The sequence below is a fragment of the Chinchilla lanigera genome, unplaced genomic scaffold, assembly GCF_000276665.1.
Source record: "Chinchilla lanigera isolate Chin_1 unplaced genomic scaffold, ChiLan1.0 scaffold00024, whole genome shotgun sequence".
Taxonomy (NCBI): domain Eukaryota; kingdom Metazoa; phylum Chordata; class Mammalia; order Rodentia; family Chinchillidae; genus Chinchilla; species Chinchilla lanigera.
In genome coordinates, this window is record NW_004955425.1 from 8,726,931 (window position 1) to 8,747,959 (window position 21,029).

Consider the following 21,029-nt stretch of genomic DNA (forward strand, 5'->3'; position numbering starts at 1 on the left):
GAAACAAATAAATGAACCACAGCAAATAAGAATCATAAAACCAACACCTAGTACCTACAGGAACTCCACCAGGTGGAACCTATATGTGAATCAGACATGAAATAAACACTGTAAATATTAATAATCACAATATATAATAGAATATGAGTGTATACTAGTAGGTAAGGAAAACAATCCCAATATCATCCAGCACATTTAAATTAACAACTTTTTCCAAAAGGTATATATCTGTTTTCTTAGAATTGTGATTTATGTTTGATAGAGTAATGATATTAATTTATACTTTATTGCAAATGTCCATTTATCAGTGCATAATACCTTTAAATACAATACATAATACCCACACTTTGAAATCATAACTCTTTATGCAAGGCAATCAAATTACACTGAATTTTAAGTGAACCACTGTCTCTTTTACAAGTCCAATAGGTAGACTCTGATGATTATTGAAGTAGTTATCTGCTTGTAACTAAAATTCAGTAATCAACTTTCAGCTGCTATGACACACATAGAAATAGGGGTATCAAACAAACCTTGTATATTATGTGCCTTAGTTTTATTTGGGACAATTTTTCAACTATGATAAGACATATGTATAAAACTTGGGGTAAGAAATGAGTAGAAAAAGGGGATCAGTTTCTTAGGAGGCAATCCTAGCAAGAGGTCAGAAAGGTAATTGTTGTAAGATAAAGAAAAGAAATTTTAAAATATTTAGGGGACTAAATAGGAAGATCTTGAAGATTTCTTAGTTGTGGTAAGCAAAGGAGACAGAGAAATCAAGGAAGACTCCTAGATTTCTTAATTGAGTGGCACAATTTTTACATATATTTCCTAAAAAAGAAAATAATTTCAGAGAGTATAGGAAGTTGGCTTAAACTATTTGTAACAATCTGAGTTTATGCAAATGAAGGATATATAGAAACTATGTAAGTTATTTTTTAAACCTTTTCTCTGAGAGATTAGATATATTTATTCATTTTCTAGACACATAATTATACATAATTATATCACTCAATGTATAAGAGCTTGGTATTAAGTACTTAATTTATTTGATTGTTTGCAGAACAGCACTGCCTCTCCACCTGTATGTGACCTCTGTTTAGGGACAGCTCTACAAAGTCAGTGACCAACTGTTTGCATCATAATCAAAACCGACACCACAAAGCAACAATGGGGGTGCTTGATGAATCCCAGGCTCTCAGCGTGATGGCTATGACTTTCAGAGCCAGGGGTCAGACCTAGAGCTCATTCCAAAGCCCAGATCCTACGGACTCAGAACTTGGAAATTCCTCAGAGCATTTAACATCCTAGCTGGAGTCATAAGCCTTCAGGAACAGATGTCCAGTATTAATTTCCAAGTATTTATACTCAAGAGACCCCTTAACTATTTTCAACAACATTTTGTGAACTTCACTAATTTCTAAAGAGTTCTTGAAACACAGTTTTAATACTTAGTGTACACACAGTTGTAAAGGGAAGAGAAAATGCTGGCACATAGCATCCATGCAAGAAATTTATAAGGCTTAGCATGCAACTATCAAATAATATGAATACACTGAGTACACATAATTGCATAAATTTTGCTATTTTATTAGAAGCTGAAACTTTATAACTTTAGGATTTAATCTTTGTGTAATGACCATGTTTGTGAATGAATGATATAAATTAATATAAACTTGTTAGTATATTTTAATGGAAAAATGAAATTAAATGTATAAAAATTAAGGGACATAGCCACACCTGCATATTAATTTATCTTATCCTGGATAAAACATACTAAGCTGTGCTTTCTGCTGAGAATTCTCTAAATGGAGATCATTACCCTGTGATTCATGAAATTCATTAAATTTTAGGGGACTCAAAACCCCTGAAATTAGTGTAGGGAATTGTATATATATGTCCATTTTTATAATAGAAAGTTTATACCATTCATCAACTATAACTGTAGTCAGATTACAGTCAGACTATACAAAATAGAAGCTATTGGGATTAGGTACATCTAGGACTTTAACATCAAGACATTTCTTTTACATAGAATTTGGCTCAATGTCTTTTTATTAACACTATAAAAAGGTATTGAAGAAAAACTTCAATCCCTCTCTTCAATACGGACATTTGCATGTGGGAAGTGCAGGAAAAGAAAGCATAGGAAAATATAAAATTTAAAATTAAAAGCCAAGCAAGATGAAGCGGAGTGCTCGTGACAACTGTTATAATCTCTATGGACACTCTCCTCATCCCCAAAAATCTGAAGGTGGCTTTTTAATTTACTAAAGTGACAATAAAGCTCTATGTAATGAGCTTGGAGGACAGAGCAGAAGTGTGCCACATGTGACTATTTGCATGTATTCAGTAAAATTAAACTCAATTTAAAGGTCATGATTTCAATCTAGTCACATTTAAAGTACTTAATAGTCATAAATGGCCAGGGGCTACCATACTGGACAGCCGAGTTTCAGAATATATTGATCATCAGAGAAAGTTCTATGAATGACGCTGATGATGGAGAAAGCAATAAATCAGAAAATTTTACCTTACAAATATAAAATCATGTATCATACATATCAAGATACATACATATATACATATATATATGATACATGATAAATGTATCATATATATGATACATTTATACCATATGAATGGTATAAACTTTCTATTATAAAAATGGACATATATATATGTTGTTGTACATATTAAGGATACATGATACATATATATATAATATGTATATACATATCATGATACATATATATATATATATACACATAGAGAGTGCATATATATATGTGTGTACATATTGACACATATATGTGTGTGTGTTGGGAGGGTATTGTGATAGTTCCCGGAATGAAAGCTCAGTCTGTTGGAATCAGGATACCTGTGGGGACCTCATAACACAGAAGGTCTGTCTGTGTCTTTCAGGCTTCACTGTACTAGTGGTGCTACTGTTCTTTCTTCACCATGTCAGTATATCTGTCTGGAATCATTTTAATAAATTCTGCTTATGCCTTCCAATGTGTAGCAACCCATAAATTCCAGGGAGAACTCTAGCTTGCCTAGTACACAGTTTTATCTGGTTTTCATACAAAATTCTTTGGCTGAAGAGGTGAAGTCCTCCTCAGGTTTGCCTAGCACGGACCAATTTCCACTCACACAGCAGGGTCAGCAACACAAAGCCAAAGATGTGTTGAGTGCAGGAATAGAAGCACAGAGAGCTGTTGGGAGACATGCGAGTGGGTTAACAAATATGTGTGTGTGTGTGTGTGTGCGTGTGTGTTAGTTGTGTTCCATCAGACTGGAAAAAAAATCAAATTATACTTTATGGCCTCCTTTATAATTTTTACATTCATTGTGTAATGCCATTTTCCTTATGAGTAATTAATAAAAAGTGCTCAATTTGTATTGATAGAAAAGATTGTCCTTGCAATTTATCAAACCCCAAGTAAAACTCATCTTATTAAATGTATAGATTGCTTCAAACTGAAAAAGAATGGTCATTGAATTCAAGCAGACTTCTAAAACTATTTTTGATATGGAATTAAATTATATTATTAAGATTCATTGAACTCATCTTGTTTATTCTCTGTTCTACAGCTCATAGAGGTATGTCTTTGTAATACTACTATTAACATACATATAATATGAAATTAATTGATAAAGCAAACAAAAATACATATTTCACTTACATCTTCTATGTCTTTGTCCAGAGCAACAATTCCTAGGGGAGTGGTTAAATTCACACTGTCAGAAATGGTTGCTCCCACAGGGGCCGATTCCAAGATATAGCCTTGATAACTGGACATTGTGAAATAAGGGCTCTGGTTATTTTCATCCAATATTTCAATATGCAGACTGGCAAAGGCAGGAAGCGGGTGGCCATTATCCTGTTCTGCCTAAAAGAAATTCAAATTTTATGTTATGACATCCTTTCAGAATGAAATACTTCACGCTACATATAAGAATTGGCTTTCAAACTAGTATAACAGAAGAAAGGATTTAAAGAGCCATTAGAAAATATCAGTGAGGAAACGGAAGTCTAGAGGAGTTTAATTACTTGACCTATAGACTTCAACCAAGGATATATACGAAAAATAACAATGAGTTATTGCAATTGTCGTTGTACATATTAAGGAGACATAACTGTATTTAAATATAGTTGAACAAAAAATAAATGAATACATTTGAGTGAACTACTGATTATATGTCTAGATGAAATAAAAAAGAATTAAAACCCAAATAAAATACTACACCTTTTTTTTTATTTTTCCATGTTTTCAAAATCCCACATTAAGTACCTAAGTACCTCCTATAGTCTGAATTATAGTCCCAAAATATATATGTTGAAATCCTAACCCCTGAAGTTAGGATATTAAGAGGAGAGGCTTTTAGGAGATGATGAGATGATGAGGATAGATTGCTCATTAGTTTTCTTTAGCAAGAGGTCCCATGATGAGCTTTAGGCTGAGTCTGTCACTCATCTTAAACAATAGTTATCAATCTTTTTTGCTTAGAGAAATGCCTCAAATTTTATTCTGGACCTGAAGGTTGAAAATAGAGTGGAGGATCAAGTTTATATAAGAAAATCTCTGCAGAATACTGCCTAGCTCATTAAAGATCTGTGATGGCTTTTGGGCCAAAGCATAGATGGACAGACAGGCAGATAGATAATTTTTTTAAAATTATCACAGTAAAACACATATTGACATTAATCCCTTTCAAGTACTCCCCCTTGCTTTGAACATACAGTACTTATTCCATATTTTTGCCACTTTTGAAACAGTTCTGGAAGTCCTCTTTCCGTCTTTACAAGTTGTAATAAAATACAGTAAATGCTGCTGCCCAGTGTCATCCAAAGGAAAGGCAAGTTCTTAAAACCATTGCAAACTGCTCCCAACTACCTTATTCACCAGACCTGGAACCTTAGATTTGGTCACTTCTCACATATTGTTTGGAATGCCTCAGACAAAGATAGCCTGCAGCAACCAATGACTTGAGCTGTAGTTCATTGTTTTTACACCTTATAAACCATCCTTTATTTAAACTTCAATGCTCTAAAAATTAAAGACTATATAAAGAATTTGAGAGTAAGTTACTAAAATATTTGAAAGCTTTCCAAATCATATAATAATGTGTTAAATGAGAAAAAAGAATTGCACTGTATTAATAAAATAGATTTTGTCAGCTCATAAATAAGCAAGGATTACTTTTTTGCTAAGAGGTAAATACTTTCTGTGTGACTAACAGCTATCCTCACTAGATAAAATATGGGCAGCATACTCTCAGAAAGTCTTTTGACAAAAAAAAATGGCACATTTCCCTCTTAGGGAATATTTTGAATAAAAGGAAATATGTTTTATCTTCACTTCAAGCAAGGATATGCCCATTGTGTTTATATTTTATTACAATAAAACATAGATCATCAAAGCTTTTCTGTACTTTTCAGTAATAAAAATCTTTCTTTTTGTTTAGAGTTTGAGAAACTAACTGATGATAGAAAGGTTATAATGCTTTTCAATGATTTAAAGAAGAAAAATAGAGTCACTTTAGGGGAGAGCATACAAATAGTTCCAGGTAACCTCAGATTTGCCAAACTATTTGCTTGGTATATGGATTATGGGAAGCATTTTAGGTATAAACTAAAAGTTATCTTCACATAGCTTCCCATAGCATAGTTCATACAGAGACAAAATTGTGATATGATGAAGCAGCTTTTATTTCTTACTCCCAGCATCTTCCCTTTATTTCTCCTGCTCTTTGGTCTCCCACAAAGCAAAGCTACCTTGTCATGTTCTGGGTTCTGATATAACACTCAGTTTTCTCTCAACCTGGATAAAACCATACTAGAATGCCTTTCATGAATTTAGCACCTGATAAATCTATAATTTTTTTTGATTTTTTAAAAATTATGAGCACAAAATATTAAACTTCAAATGGTTATATTTGAGTGTCTGAAATGTAATAAAGGTGAGGGTATGTAACAAGCTCTCATTGGGGATAAAAATAACAAAGTCATCTCTTTGGCCTTCATGTTTTCCAATTATTTTATTTTACATTCCTATGCAATAACCAAGAAGCTTGTGAAGATTACTTGGATCAATCAGTCCGAAAGCTGAGGAAGTTTAAGGGGCACAGAAATATGACTAAGACAGCTCAGAGAACGGTTTTCATTTGAACATTATACAATATGTTGACTTGCTGTGTACTCTTACAATGACCTTTGCAGAAAATCACAGTACTGTGACAAGACTGGATAAATTGCCTTTCTTCTTCCAAGCAGTGGCAGGTCACCTTGTAAAGAAGGAAAGAGGCCAAGTAAAATATCACCTCTGTGTATCTTTTGTCAGCTTGCAAACGTGGGCAGGCACTGAATTCATTTGCTCTACTTTATTTGTTTTCACTAACCCAGCTGGAAGAATAATATGAGACAGGTTGACATCACACTTTCTTTTTTTGAAGTTTCATAATTGGCATAACAGCCAAATAATTTAGTCTACTAGTCAGAATTTTAGAAATATGTCAGTACACAATATTACTTTTGAAGGAAGAAAAATAATGCTTTCTGTGTTAAACTACAAAAGCCAAAAAAAAACAAAAAAGTGATACAGAAAATCAAAATAAAAGATGTGAGGAGCAGCGAGATGGCAGAGTGGTAAGAAGCAGAAGAGTCTTTCAGAGATTTACTGTCCAGATATTAAAATATAGCAACGTGAAGACAAGAAGGATGAAAGTGAGTCCCCTGGACCCGGGAAGGATCTGAAACATGAATTGAAGCCCCCAGAGACAGTGAAGTGAGACATTTCATCAAAGAAGAAGGAGGTAGCTAGCAGCATCTTCTCCACCAATGAGATTCACTATGTAGGAGGAGAAGTTCAAATCTGTAGACAAACAGTGACTGCTAGAGACCCCAGAGGTCTCCACTGAGAGATGCAGCAGTGGAGGGGATCAGCAGATGTGAGGGACTGCACTAGCGGGCAGTGAGTGCTGTGGGCTTAGTCCCTCGTAAGAAACACGTTGGCTGGGAGACATTTTGGAGAGGGGTTGTCTGAGCTCAGAACTTAGGGCAGCTGACGCCTCCATGTAGAGACTCCCAGCTGAACTCAGGCTCACAGAAGGTGCGCTGATAGCTGAAGGATGAATCAGTCTGGTCTGGGACAGAACGGGCAGGCATGTAGAGATTATCCCCTATCCCACCCAAAAGCTACTGCTGGCTTAGCGGGATAAAAGCAACACAGATAGGGCTTCTGTCTCCCTATGTTGTATATCAGTGACAGCAGAGAATGACCTGAAAGTGGATTTTTTTTCTTTCACTCCCTCTCTTATATTTTTTGTTTTGTTTGCTTTGTTCTCCATTGTTTGATTTTTGTATTTTATAGAAAAAAGTTATAACAAAATTTCAATAAAATAGTGGGAGAATAACAATGATTAATACATGTTATCCTTAAAGATAACATGTTATATGTTATCTTTGAAGTAGTTGTTCAGTAGTTACAATATATGGGCATAAAACTTTCTCCAATTGATATTAACACAGATCTCCCTTTTTAATGAGCTAAGAGACACTAATAGTATAACTGACTTGATCTGTTTCCCTTTTCCCTACTGTCATTTCCCCTTACATCCATCCTAGTTCTTTTTGAAAATTTTTTCACATTTCATAATCTGGATTGCACATTTTAGAACTTATTTACTCTTTTAGTTTCTCACACCAAGGAGACAATATGGTGTTTATACATTCAAGTCTGATTTATTTTGGTTGTGATTACAGTCTCAAGTTGCATCCATTTACCTATAAAAGCCTCCCATTTATACTTCTTTATGGCTGAGTAGTACCTCATTGTACAAAAATATCACAACTTTTTATCCATTTTTGGGCATTTGAGTTTTTTCCAAGATTCAAATTTTACAAGTTATGCTTCCATAAACATAAGCGCACATGTATCAATGTGGTATTATGTTTTTAATTCTTCTGTGAAGTTACCCAGAAGGGGAATAGCTGGATAAATGCGACCTCAAATCCTAGTTTTTGGGGAATCACCACACTGATTTCCAGAGTGGTTGCACCAGTCTACACTCCCACAAAGAGTGGAGAAGTATTCCTTTCTTATCAGCTCCTTCAGCATGTGTTATTGGTTGATTTATTGATGACAACCATTCTTTCTGGAGTGAGATGAAGTCTCAGTGCTTTTTTAAGTTCCATCTCTTGAACGACCAAGTGATGCTGAACATTTTTCATATATTTATTTGCCATTTGTATTTCTTCATCTGAGAAGTGTGTAGTCATCTCAGATGCCCATTTTTGGATTGAGTCTTTGAATGGTGGGGTCTGATTTTTTTTTTTTTACTCTTTTATGAGTTCTCGATAGAAGTTCTTTTTCTGAGGGACAATTGGTTAAAATTTTCTCCCACTCTGTGGGTTATCTTTTCAATTTGTTGGTGGTTTCTTTTGCTGTGCAAAAACTTTCTAGTAAGATGAGATTCCAGTTGCTGATTCTTTGAAGTTTCTCATGCAGTCTGTTTTTTGTTCATGAACTCTCTGCCTACACCAATGTTTTCCACCCTATGAAAGTAAAGATTTTCAAAGTAGGTATTGATTACTGTCAGAATTTTCACAAGACCTATAATGATTTCACCTTTGTCACTCTATTTCTTGAATTTGAATATTTTCTTTCCTTTTTTTGGTAAGGTTCATTAGGGATTTATTAATTTTATTTATTCTTTCAAAGAATCAACTCTTCAATTTTTTGTATTGTTTTCTTAGTCTCAATTACATTAATTTCTGCTCTGATCTTTATAATTTCCTCACTTGTGTGGACTTTGGGCTTGAGTTGCTCTTCTGTTTTTAGAAGCTTGACATGAGATATTAGGTTATTTATTTGTACTTGTTCTGTTTTCCTGATGTGATAATTCACTGCTATAAATTTCCCTCTTAGGACTGCTTTCATTTTGTTCCACAGGTTGTGGTACATTGTATCTCTCATTTTTATTTAACTGTAGATATTATTTAATTTCTTCTTTAATTTCATTTGTGACCCACTGGTTTTTCAGGAGGGTGTTATTTAATTTCTGTGTGTTTATGGAGTTTTTGTGGGAATTTTTTTTTCATTGATTTCCAATTTTATTGCACTATGGTTAGATAATATATATGGAATAATGTCACTGCTGGTTTATTGACTTAAGCTTGTTCTGTGGGCTAGTATATGGTCAATTTTAGGGAACATCCCATATGCAGCTGAGAATAATGTGTATTCTGATGTTGTGGGGTGGAAAATTCTGAAAACTTCTACTGAATCCATTTTTTCACCAGTTTGGTTTATTTCTGATATTTCTTTGCTGATCTTTGTCTGGTTCACTTAGCAATTTGGGACAGTGGGGTATGAAGTTTCCCTATTACAAGTGTGTTATTGTTGTTTTGAATTTTTCTGTCTATTAATATTTGTTTTATATAGTTGGGTGCATCCATGATTGGTGCATACATATTTGTAATTGCTAATTCCTTCTCTTAAAGATTTCCCCTAACAAGTATGTTTTCACCTTCTTTATCTTTTTTAATCTTTTTTTTGACTATATAGAGAATATTATTGGACCTTGCTTGCTTGCTATGGAGAGGCATAACTTTGTCATATTATTTTTCTACTGTTTGTTCTCTATTTTTCTCCTCTATTTGCTTGCCTTGCTTGGTAGTTCTTTCTCTTGTTCTTCTTGGAAATGTGGTCCTTTTTATCTCTTTCTAGAATGTCTTTCAGTACCCTTTGAAGTGCTGATTTGGATCATGAATTTATTCAGTTGTTGTTTGTCATGGAAATATCTAATTTCTCAATTAATTTTGAAAGACAATTTTGTGGGGTATATCAGTCTGGGTTGGAAGTTATTTTTTCAGGACTTCAAATGTTTCACTCCAAACTCTTCTTGACTGATGGGTTTGTGTTGAGATGTCTTTCATGATTCTGATGTGTTTTACCTTACAGGTGATCCATTTCTTCTTCCCTAATAGCTTTTAATATTCTGTTCTTTTGCTGAATGTCTGGGATCTTGGTTAGTATATATCTGTGTGTAGATTTATTTTGCTTATGGCTAATTGGGTTCTATATGCCTCACTTATCGCTAGCTTAGATTCTTTTCCCATGCTTGGGAAGTTTTCTACTATTACTTTTGCAAATAGCTTTTTGTGTCACTTGTGTTGACTTCTGTTTTTTCATTGACACCAATTATTCTTATATTACATTTCTTTGCATTGTCTTGCTGATGCTGAATTGCTATCTCCTAATCTTTTGTTATTTTCAAGAGATCTTTCATTTTATGATAGCTAGGTGTGAGCTTGTCTTTACAGTCCTGTCTTCAGTTTTGTTCAAGCAGTTTTGCCAGCTTTCAATGGAATTTTTAATTCCCTAGCTATCTGTTTGAGTCTGTTTCACTCATTCTGTTTCTTTTGTATACTAATCCTTCATGGCTTCCATCTCTTCCTATCATCATCTATTCATTTAACCTATTGCTACTGCAGATTTGCAGAGCAATTCCTTGATGAATGTTGACATTTCATTTTTTACCTGAGAGATTACTTCTTATCTGGTTTCTTCTATTGCCTCATGGATTTGTTTCTTTTTTATTTTAAAGAGAAAAAAGGATAAACAGACAATGAAACGAAGTTTCAAAATTGGTTAGCAACAGTTACAATAGTTGGTACAGTGTGTAATATTGTCTTTGTAGTAGTTAATCAGAGTGCAAGACATAGGCATGATGTCTCGTCTACACAATATAAGCACAAAACATTCTTCTTTACTTCAGTTGCTATCATTTCAGAAATGTCAGCTGTGTATTTTCCATTTTTCTCTGTCTCATTGTCTCCTGGACTTGTTCTGAATGTACTGGAGGTCTGAGGTTGCATTTTCATTCTGCGTCTTGTTATTTTCAATTTGGAAAGATTTTATCTCTATTGTGTGTTGATCTTCATAAGTTTTTGTACTAAGTAGCTCTATCACTAATGTCAAGACCTTTGTAGAAAAGTTTGTTCATCAGGATGTCTTCTGTGTGTAAGAGTGTCTGGGTTTATGTCTGTCCCAATTAATTTGTTGTAAGATGTTGCTACTTGTTTGACTTGGTCTCCAGTCCTTTGGAACTGGGATGTGGTGAGGTTAGTACCCCAGAACTTCTCAGTATTTTTATGGAAGTGAGAACAACTGATTTAAACATATATACCTAACTAAAGTAATATAATTAGCACTAACAATAGTATCAAGCAGACTTTAGAGACTGACAAAATGTAGTAAATATTAATTTTGCACCTTTAATCATAGAAGCAAAATCTATAGTTATATAACAGAACCAACTGTAAATTGGGAGATTGTATGCAAAATGTTTCCCTTGAAAGAGTAGTTTTACCATATGGTAAGGAGATTTAAGAAACCTAGTGGATAAAACATAGATAAAACAAAAGAAATCAAGCTGAAAGCAGTCTGGGTGGATCATCACACAAACTTTGGGAGACTAAAGAAGAGCACAGAAAAGAAAGAAGGAAGGAAGGAGGAAGGGATCATTGAAAATATTAGGGAGACTCTTCACTCATGAACATATGATTATGTCTAGAGAAGTAAACTGACGATAGGGGAAGAGAAGACAAATAGATTAGAACAAAAATATAGGTAAAAGACAAAAAAAAGAAAAAGGAACAGGAAACAAACCAGTCAAAAGTTAAGAAAAATAAAATAAAATAAACATTTTTAGTCACCAATGAGAATCCAAAATTACTGAGTAACTTTGCCAAGCCCAGAGAAGAGTTTATGCCTCATTTGAGGCTGATCTTGACCTCCAAATTTGAGGACCTGTAGCCAGAGTCTTCAACCAGTACTTTTTGTACATCCCTTAGTGGTCTTCTGTCCCTGATTCTGTTTCTCTTTGTGGTGTCTCTCTCCCAGGTGCTGTGCTGTTTTCAGAGAGAGACAGGGGATTCTTCCTAGGCCCATGCACCATTGGCTCCTCCTGGTCCTTGCTTCACCTTCTGTGCTCCTCTCCCACTGGCAAGCCCTCTCAGGTAACTTGTTGCAGGGTGGGGTGGGATGCTGTGATATGGTCTGGCCCTCTGCACCTTCCATTGCAGTCTAAAGCTGCTCAGTCCAAATTTATACGCCTCTCCTGAGGTGGGGTGTTAACTTCCTATTTGTGACTTCACAAGTTCTGCTGCCATGGTCACCCACCTCTGCTGTAGTCTGTAACTGCCTTGGGTGAGATGGGGGGTTCTTGTGGGTTGCCTTTCTGCTTCCCCTCCTGGCAGTGTATTGACAGCCTGGGACTGCACAGTCCCAAAGTGCAAGACTGTGCAATTTCCCAAGTCTCTCTAGCCACAGGTCATGGGGAGGGATTACTTGTTCCATTTACTGTCTACCCACCCCTCTAGTCTTTAATCTTGTTCCTGGCAGTTTCAGTTAGTGCACTGGTGCACCAAAGGAATGGCAAGAAAAGATAAAAGAAAGGAAAAGAAAAGAGATAAAAAAGGAAAGAAAACAATGGAAAAAAGGAAAACTGCTGATCATCAGGGAATGAACAGTCTATGTTGGCAGAATTTACTGCTAGACATAGCATCTTCTTTTTGGAAGAAGGCAGAAGAGGCAAGAGACCTTATATCCCATGTCTATCCTGCATGGCTTGATTTAGTCACATTATTATAGTTTATGTTTTCTTCTTCCTCTTTTAAGACTCCTAGTAGGGCAGGCAGTAGTTCAAATCTGGTCACCCAAGGCCTTTTTTATGTTTTGCTTGATTTATGAGACTCTTACATCAGATTGATTTTAGTTTCATGGTGTATGTCCATCCGCTTTCTTCTAATTGCCTGCATTTTAATTGAAATTCTCTGAGTAGCTCTGAACAAGGCTCCTCTTCGATTCAGCTATATTGTGTCCCTCTTGATCTTGTTTCTCTGTGAGTGTGAAAATTAAAATGGCTAATAACCTCTTTGTGGTTCTTGTTCTCTTCTGTTCTTTTTTTATCTCTTCCTTCTCTCTTTCACTCCAGGCTTCAGGAACAGTTTCCCAAAGTTAGTGTGAACACCTTTGTCTTTCAGCTTTACATCTAATCTCATCTTTTTCTTCTACTTCTCTACTGCCTCCCTAACCCTTTTTAACTTTTAACTGCTGAGGGAAAAATTACCATATTAAGTATTTATATACTGCATGTAATTATCTGGATTGCTGTAAATGTTTTATAACCACAAATTTAGTTCATATGTTTGAAGGTAGTAAATTAATGGTTACTTCAGTCTGTCATTTTCTAGACTGTGTTTTATGCTACTATTATTGGTGATGATACCACTGTAGCCAAAAGTGACATAATTATTATAAACAGCTATTCTTCCTGGTATTCCAAGACTGCAATTAACTAAGGATCATAGAAAATACACTGACACAGTGCCCAAGAAACACAATCCGGACCAAATAGGCAGCAACTTCTCACCCTCAACAAACTGAAGAGTTAGGATCTTGCAACAGACTCAAAATCTAAAAACCAGCTATACCTGGAAGATAGCTCAGAGTAGACATTTCTTAAGAGTGTTAAATACTAGCAATAAAGCAACCAACCATAGGCACTTTAAAAGCATCTCCAGAGGAATTAAACTTAAAACAAGGAAAGAAAGGGACATGAGCAGAACTTAAACAAGTAGCAACCTAAGACATCCAGTTCAGCAAAGGGAAACACCGGGGCCAATGAGATGGGACAGTCCAAAAGCCACACACCTGGCCTCTCTGAAGTAGTAACAACAAAACAATTGGATGAGGCTCTAGAAAAAATCAAATCAGAAATAATATCTTATATAACTGCAAAGATACTGTACTTAATAAAACCCAAGTTTAGTGACTCTACAGAAGCTACAGAAGAAAAGAAAGATGGGCTTAAGAAATTATGAAATCCATGAATGCTCAGCATAGGAAAAAACTGAATCAAAAGACATATTTAAGCATATATCAAGGAGAATATAAATTCAGTTGAAAGTACCTGCAGCAGAATAAGCCAATGTGAGGAGAGGATCTCCGATATAGAACACAGGCTTGTTGTTAGTGATCATAAAAGGAAACCTGTCTTAAAAATAGCAAGGGAAAATGAAAAATAAATCCAGTGACTGCTAGATAAGGCAAAAAAGAATAATTTAAGAGTGATTGGAGTCAATGAAAAAGCCGGAGATAATACAAATGTTATTAAAAAAAAAAAAAACTGTTCACAAACATCATGTCAGAAAACTTCCCTAATAGTTAAAAAAAAATTGACGTACAATTAAATGAAGCATATAGAATTCCAATTAGCCATGATGCAAAAGAAAATCTACAGCTAGTCAATATTCCAGAAATTCAACTCAAGAGTAGAATCTTAAAAGATCTTAGGGAAAAATCAATAAATCAACTATTAAAGAAAGCCCACCAGAATCACATCTGACTGCTCAGCACAAACTCTCTATTCAAGGAGAGCTTAGATTGAAGTGTTTCAATCTATAAAGTAAACAATCTTCAACTCAGATTGATGTACCCTGACAAACAATTTTTCAAAACTGATGGAGATTTATTACACTTCTATGATCAAGAATATCTGAGGAAATTTATGACAATGAAATCAGCACTACAAAATATTTTGCAGGACATTCTAGAAAGAGATAAAAAGGGCTACAACTCCACGAACACAACAGAAGGAATCCTGCAGACAAGAAAAGCAATTAAATAGATTGGGGAGGGCAGAAGCCAACAGCAGGAATATAAACTGACATGGATAAGTCAATACATATCAGTTATAACTCTCAATGTTACTGGTCTCAATTCACCAATTAAAACACACAGACTGACAGAATTGTTCAAGCAGGAATTTGTTCTACACAAGAAATACATTTATTTCAAAAAGAAAATTATACACTGAAAGTTAAAGGATGGGAAAAAATAATCCATGAGACAGGAATTCAGAAAAAAGTTGGGGTAGCTATTCTATTTGCAGACAAAGTGTATTTGAAGCCAAGACTGATTAAGAGAAACAAAAAAGGTCACTCCATCCTTTTAAAGGGAACAATGCAAGAAGAAGTCATAATAATCATAAATATATACACAACAAATGCTAGTGCAGCCAACTATATTAAACAAATATTAGCAGAGATGAAAAATTAAATAAGCACTAATATCATTTTATTGGGGGATCTCAATACCCCACTGTCACAAAAAGACATGTCAACTAGACAAAAATTCAAAAATGAAATATTAGAATTAAACCAAACTTGAACAAATGGACTCAGTTGGTGTCTACATAGTGTTCCATCCCACAACATCAGAATACACGTTCTTCTCAGCTGCACACAGGACATTCTCCAAAATATACCACATATTGGCTCATAGAACATACAGAAGTAAATGCAAAGGAATTAAGATTTCCCATGTATATAATTAGATCATAGTGCAATGAAATTGGAAATCAATGGGTAAGGAATCATAAGAACTTCATAAACACATGGAAATGAAGTAGCAGTCCCCTGAAAAACTAGTGGGTCACAGATACAATTAAAGAAGAAATTAGCCAGTTTCTACAATTAAATAATAATGATAATACAACATACTGGTGCTTGTGGGACAAAATGAAAACTGTCTTATGAAGGAAATTTATAGCAGTGAAACCCATATCAGGAAAACAGAGCAAGCACAAATAAACAGCTTAGTAGTGAAGCTCAAACTTCTAGAAAAAGAAGAGCAAGTTATATCAAAAGCTCATCAAAAGGAGGAAATTATGAACAACAGAGTAGAAATTAACACACTGGGGACTAAGAAAATAATACAAAGAATCAATTCAATGAACAGTTGTTTGAAAGCTTAAAAATAATCCACAAATACTTAGACAACATTATCAAAAAAGGACAAGAAATTAGAAATGAAAAAGGTGAAATCACAATGGACCCTGCAGAAATCCAGAAGATCATCTATACTCACTTTGAGAACTTGTATTCTAACAAGAAAAAAAATGCAGAAAAGTGGGCAGACTCTTAGATAAATATGAATTACCAAGGCTGAATCAAGAAGATATAAAAATCCTAAATAAATCAATTTCAATCAATGAAACATAAGATGTAATTTAAAACCTAGCAATAAAGAAAAGCTCAGGTCCTGATGGATTCCCTGCTGAGTTCTACAAGAAATTTTGAGAAGAAATAATTCTACTACTTCACAAACGTGTTAATGAAACTGAATGGGAAGCAGTACTCTCAAAGCTTTTAAGTGTTATCCTGATACCAAAACCAGAGAAGAACTCAACTAAGAGAGAGAACTACAGGCCAATCTTCCTAATAAACATAGATTCAAACATCATCAGTAAGATACTAGCAAACAGAATGGAATAAATCAAGAAGATTATACACTATGACCAAGCAGGATCATGCAGAGAATGCAGGGATGGATCAACATTTGCAAATCAATAAATGTAATAAAGCATATTAACAGAGATAAGGACAAAAACCATATGATCATCTCAATAGATGCAGAAAAAGTTGTGATAAAGTCCAGTATCAATTCATGATAAAAACCCCACAGAAAATCAGAATAGATGGTCTTTATCTCAATTTGATAAAAGCCATCAATAACAAATTAACAGATAACATTATACAAAATGCACAAAAACTGAAAGCTTTCACTGTAAAATCAGGAACCAGACAAAGATGTCTATTATTTCCACTCGTATTCATCATAGTCCTGGAAATATCAGCCAGAGAACTCAGACAAGGAGAAAGAAATAAAAGGAATAACAATAAAAAAGAAATAATCTATCTTTAATTGTGTATGATATGATAGACATAGAAGACTCCAAAAACTTCCCTAAAAACTGCAAGATTTAATACACTCATTCAGTGGCATAGCTGAATACAAAGTCAAGACTCAAAAACCAGTAGCCTTCCTGTACACAAATAACAAACTCACTGATAGTTTGAGAGAGAAATTAGAGAAAGAGAACTTTTCAAAATAGCATCCCAAACATTTAAATACCTAGGAATCAATCTAACAAAGGATGTAAAAGACCTTTACATTGAGAATTACAGTACTCTGAAAAAGAAATTGAAGGAGATATCAAAAAAATGGAAATATATCCCTTGCTCTTGGGTAGGAATGGATTTAATGCAACTCTGATCATAATTCCAACAGCCTATCTCACAGAATTAGAGAAAACAATCGTAAAATTCATTTGGAAGCAGAAGAAACCAAGAATATCAAGACAGTTCTGTGCAACAAAGGCAAGGCAAGGGTATCACAATCTCTGACTTGAAATTACACTATAAAGCTACAGTGATAAAAACAATGTGGTATTGCCAAAATGACAGACATGAAGATGAATGAAACAGTTACAAGATTCAAAATCAACTCCAGACACAGACACTTTATTTTTGGCAAAGGTGGCAATCACATTCACCAGAAGAAAGATAGCTTCTTTAATAAATGATGTTGGAAAAAGTGGCATTGCTAGTGCTGATGATTCAAATTCAACCCATATGTTTCACCATGCAGTAAACTAAATTTGAATTTGATGAAAGATCTAAGTATTAAAATAGAGATGTTAAATCTGCTGAAAGATAGAGTAAGTAAAACTTTTGAGGACATTGGTATAGGCAAAGACTTTATGAATAAATCCCTGATTACACAGGAAATATCACAAAAACTCAACAACTGGTATCTCATTGAAAAGCTTTTTCACAACAAAAGAAACTACAATCAGAGTGAAGAGACAACCCACAATGTGGGAAAAAAAAAATGTTTGCCAGCTATTCTTCAGGCTAAAGATTACTATCGAGAACATAAAAAGAACTCAAAATAATCAGACCTCCCAACTTTAAAGACCCAGTTCAAAAATGGCCATATACACTTTTCAGATGAAGAATTACAAACAGCAAATATATATTTGAAAAGATGTTCAACATCACTTGTCATTCAAGTGATGCAAATTAAAACAACAGTAAGATTCTATCTCACCCAAGAAAGAATGGTTATTGTCAAGAAATCAACCAATAACAAATGCTGGAGAGGCTGTGAGGAAAAAGGAACCATTCTCCACTGACTGGTGCCACAACTATGGAAATCAGTATGGATTAAGAATTTGACATACAGTAAAAGAAGCATATAGAACTCCAAATAGCCATAACCAAAATAAATCTACACTAAGGCATATAATAATCAAGATTCCCAAAATTAAACACAAGAATAAAATATTAAAAGCACATAGAGAAAAGAAACCAGGATTAGAGGTCTCATTTGATCCAGCTATTCCCCTTCTGGGTATCTCCCCAGAAGAATTAAAAACATCATACCACATTGATATATGCGTATCCATGTTTATAGAAGCACAACTGGTGATAGCTGAATCTTAGAAACAACACAAATGCCCAGGAATGGATTCTCCACTTTTATACAGTGGAGTGATACTCAACCATAAAGAAGAATAAACTGAAGACTTTGATAAATAACAATGCAAATTCACACCATACTCATAAGTTAAATGAACCAGACTCACATGTGTAAATATCATATTGTCTTCCTAGTATAAGAAAGTAAATATGATCCACAATGTAGAACAGATATTGCAAAATTGGAATAAAAAACTGAAAAGGAAAGAGAAACTAGGATGGGAGAAAGGATTTAAAAAAGGAAGGGAAAACCAAAAATAATATATATAAGACAGTTAAGATAACTATACTACTAATTTCTGTTACTGCATTGAAAGAAAAGTTTGTGCTAATATGCTTGAACAATTAAATACCTATATCCTGTACTGTGAGTAACTAAAGTCAACAGTATGTCATGTGTTAACCATTGCTACTCTCTTATTATCTTGTTTTAAAATTTTCTTTTGTGTTTTTTCCTCTTTAAAATAAAATATAAAAACAAAGAAATAAATTTCCTTAGGCCAAATTTGTACTTGTTACAAATATTTTTGGCAAAAATATGCCTTTTGTGTAACTTTCAATCAATTAATTTTTTATTTTTTCATATTTTAAAAATTTTTAATTGTTAAAAGGCCAGGGGTTATTATTTTTTTAATTTTTTAAGTAATGAGACAGAACTTGTGATTCTTTCTGTAATGTTAGCAGTATTAGTTTTTCATGGCAGAAAACTGACCAAATAGCTTTTGTGTAATAAATGGTGCTTGCTTATTTATAAAAAGGTAAAATTTTTAAAAATACAAATAGTAGATCAACAGTTACTACTCTATCAAAGAGGTTAATTGTATGCTTGATTTATAAACTTGTAGAATAATTTCTATTTTAGTACTACTAACAACTAATTCCTGAAATTTTTAAAGTATGATTTTTACTAAAATGTATAAATGATTTCATTTTTCTTCATGTTGTTCTTGGAGCTAGAGAAATAGACCTTGTTGGTTTTGTTTTTGCTTTAGTTTTTGTTCTGAGATAGAATCTTGCTATGTAGTCCAAGCTGTTCTGGACTCACTATGTACCCCACGCTGGCATTGCAGTCACAGTGATCCTCCTATTTCAGCCTCCCAAGTGCTGGGATTATAGGCATATGCCACTGTGCCCAGCTAAACTTATTCCTTACTAACTTGCTGAATGAAGACATTATGTAAAATGGACTAAATGTTTGTTTCCCCTAGAGTTCATATTTTGAAATTTGAGCTCCAAATATGATATTAGAGGTGGATTTATTTTACAACGGATTTTAAGGGATGAGAGTTTTTGAATGTGATTAGTGGCCTTACAAAGAGTACTCCCAGAGGGCTTTCTTCCCTCTTCTACTATATAAAGATATAGGGAGAAGTTTGTAATCCACAGCTCAGAAGAGAGACCTAACTACAGCTCAACCATGTTACCCACCTGATTAGAGCCCCAGTCTCTGGAAAAATGGAAAGTGAATTTCTGTTGTTTATATATTAGATAGTTCATGGGACTTTGGTATGGTCATCAACACTGATCAAGTGAGTGGAACATACTGTGCATGTATTTCATTATTTGCTGAAAAATCTATAAGAATAGTTAAGAATATAAACTAGAATAGTTGCAAAGGTATGAAGACATATAATCCAGGCCATCTCTCTTGTTTCCTGTGGGTGCACAAAGACAGACTTTGTTTTCTCTTTTTTCTTTTCTTTTTTTTTCTTTTCTTTTCTTTTCTCTTGTTTTCTTTGCTTTTTCATTTTTCTTTACTTTTCTTTCCTTTTTTCTCCTCTCCTTTATTTCTCCCTTCTTCCTCCTCCTACTCCCTCTCATCCTCTTTCCTCTCCTCTTTCTCTCCCTTTTTAATTCTGAGTAAATCATGGGTCTTATTTTTATCTCTTTCAAATGTATTCTTCATCCAACTATCTTTGTTTTATTTATCTCCTTTTTCATACTCTTACAATATACATGCTATAGAGGAAAAATAGTAACATATTTCACAATCTTGTTAAAGGATTTAATGAATGTTAACAGTTGTTTTTATTTTCTTGGGAGATTTCATCGTTTTTGTTTTGAGAAATGATTAATGATCTGTGATTTGCTAATCCGACACTTACACCTATTGTATTTCAACTTGACCAAGTCTCTGTTGCAAATTCATTTGGGAACAAGTTTTAATGTGATTTGAAGACAATATGCTACAGCATGTTGTACTTTATTATTCTTATTTTAGTGAGACTTTACTGACATTGTGGAATATGTGCAAGATATAAGAAAATTTACTTAAATTTTGAAAAATTATTTGTGCATGTTACAAAGTAGAAAAGTTATATGGATATAAAAAATGGATAAATGCGCAAATGACATTCCTGAGGTATCTGGATTTTATGAGTATATGGTTATGTAGAGGAGTAGAGGCCTATGAAAAACATTTGTGTCTAGTTTGGGTAAGTTATCAATTGTAGTATTAACTAAAAGAATAACCAAGAGAAGAAGACTAGAAATTTCAAAAGGACATCCACAATTTCTTACGTTTTGAATTTGACAGGATCAGGTCATACTAGAAGAACTTATGCAATAAAATACCAGAGATATGGACATGGTGACCAGAAGAAAACTGTCTGAAAGCATAGTTTGTGTACTT

General features: G+C 34.0%; 1 protein-coding gene across 1 annotated transcript in view; it reads right to left on the reverse strand.

The window, feature by feature from the left end:
* Positions 1–21,029, reverse strand: part of Pcdh15 (protocadherin-related 15) — a 759,655-nt gene that overhangs the window by 283,408 nt on the left and 455,218 nt on the right. The window contains exon 12 of the mRNA XM_013514752.1: positions 3,690–3,896. Coding sequence (XP_013370206.1) covers positions 3,690–3,896 — 207 coding nt within the window. The remainder of the gene's footprint in view (positions 1–3,689; positions 3,897–21,029) is intronic.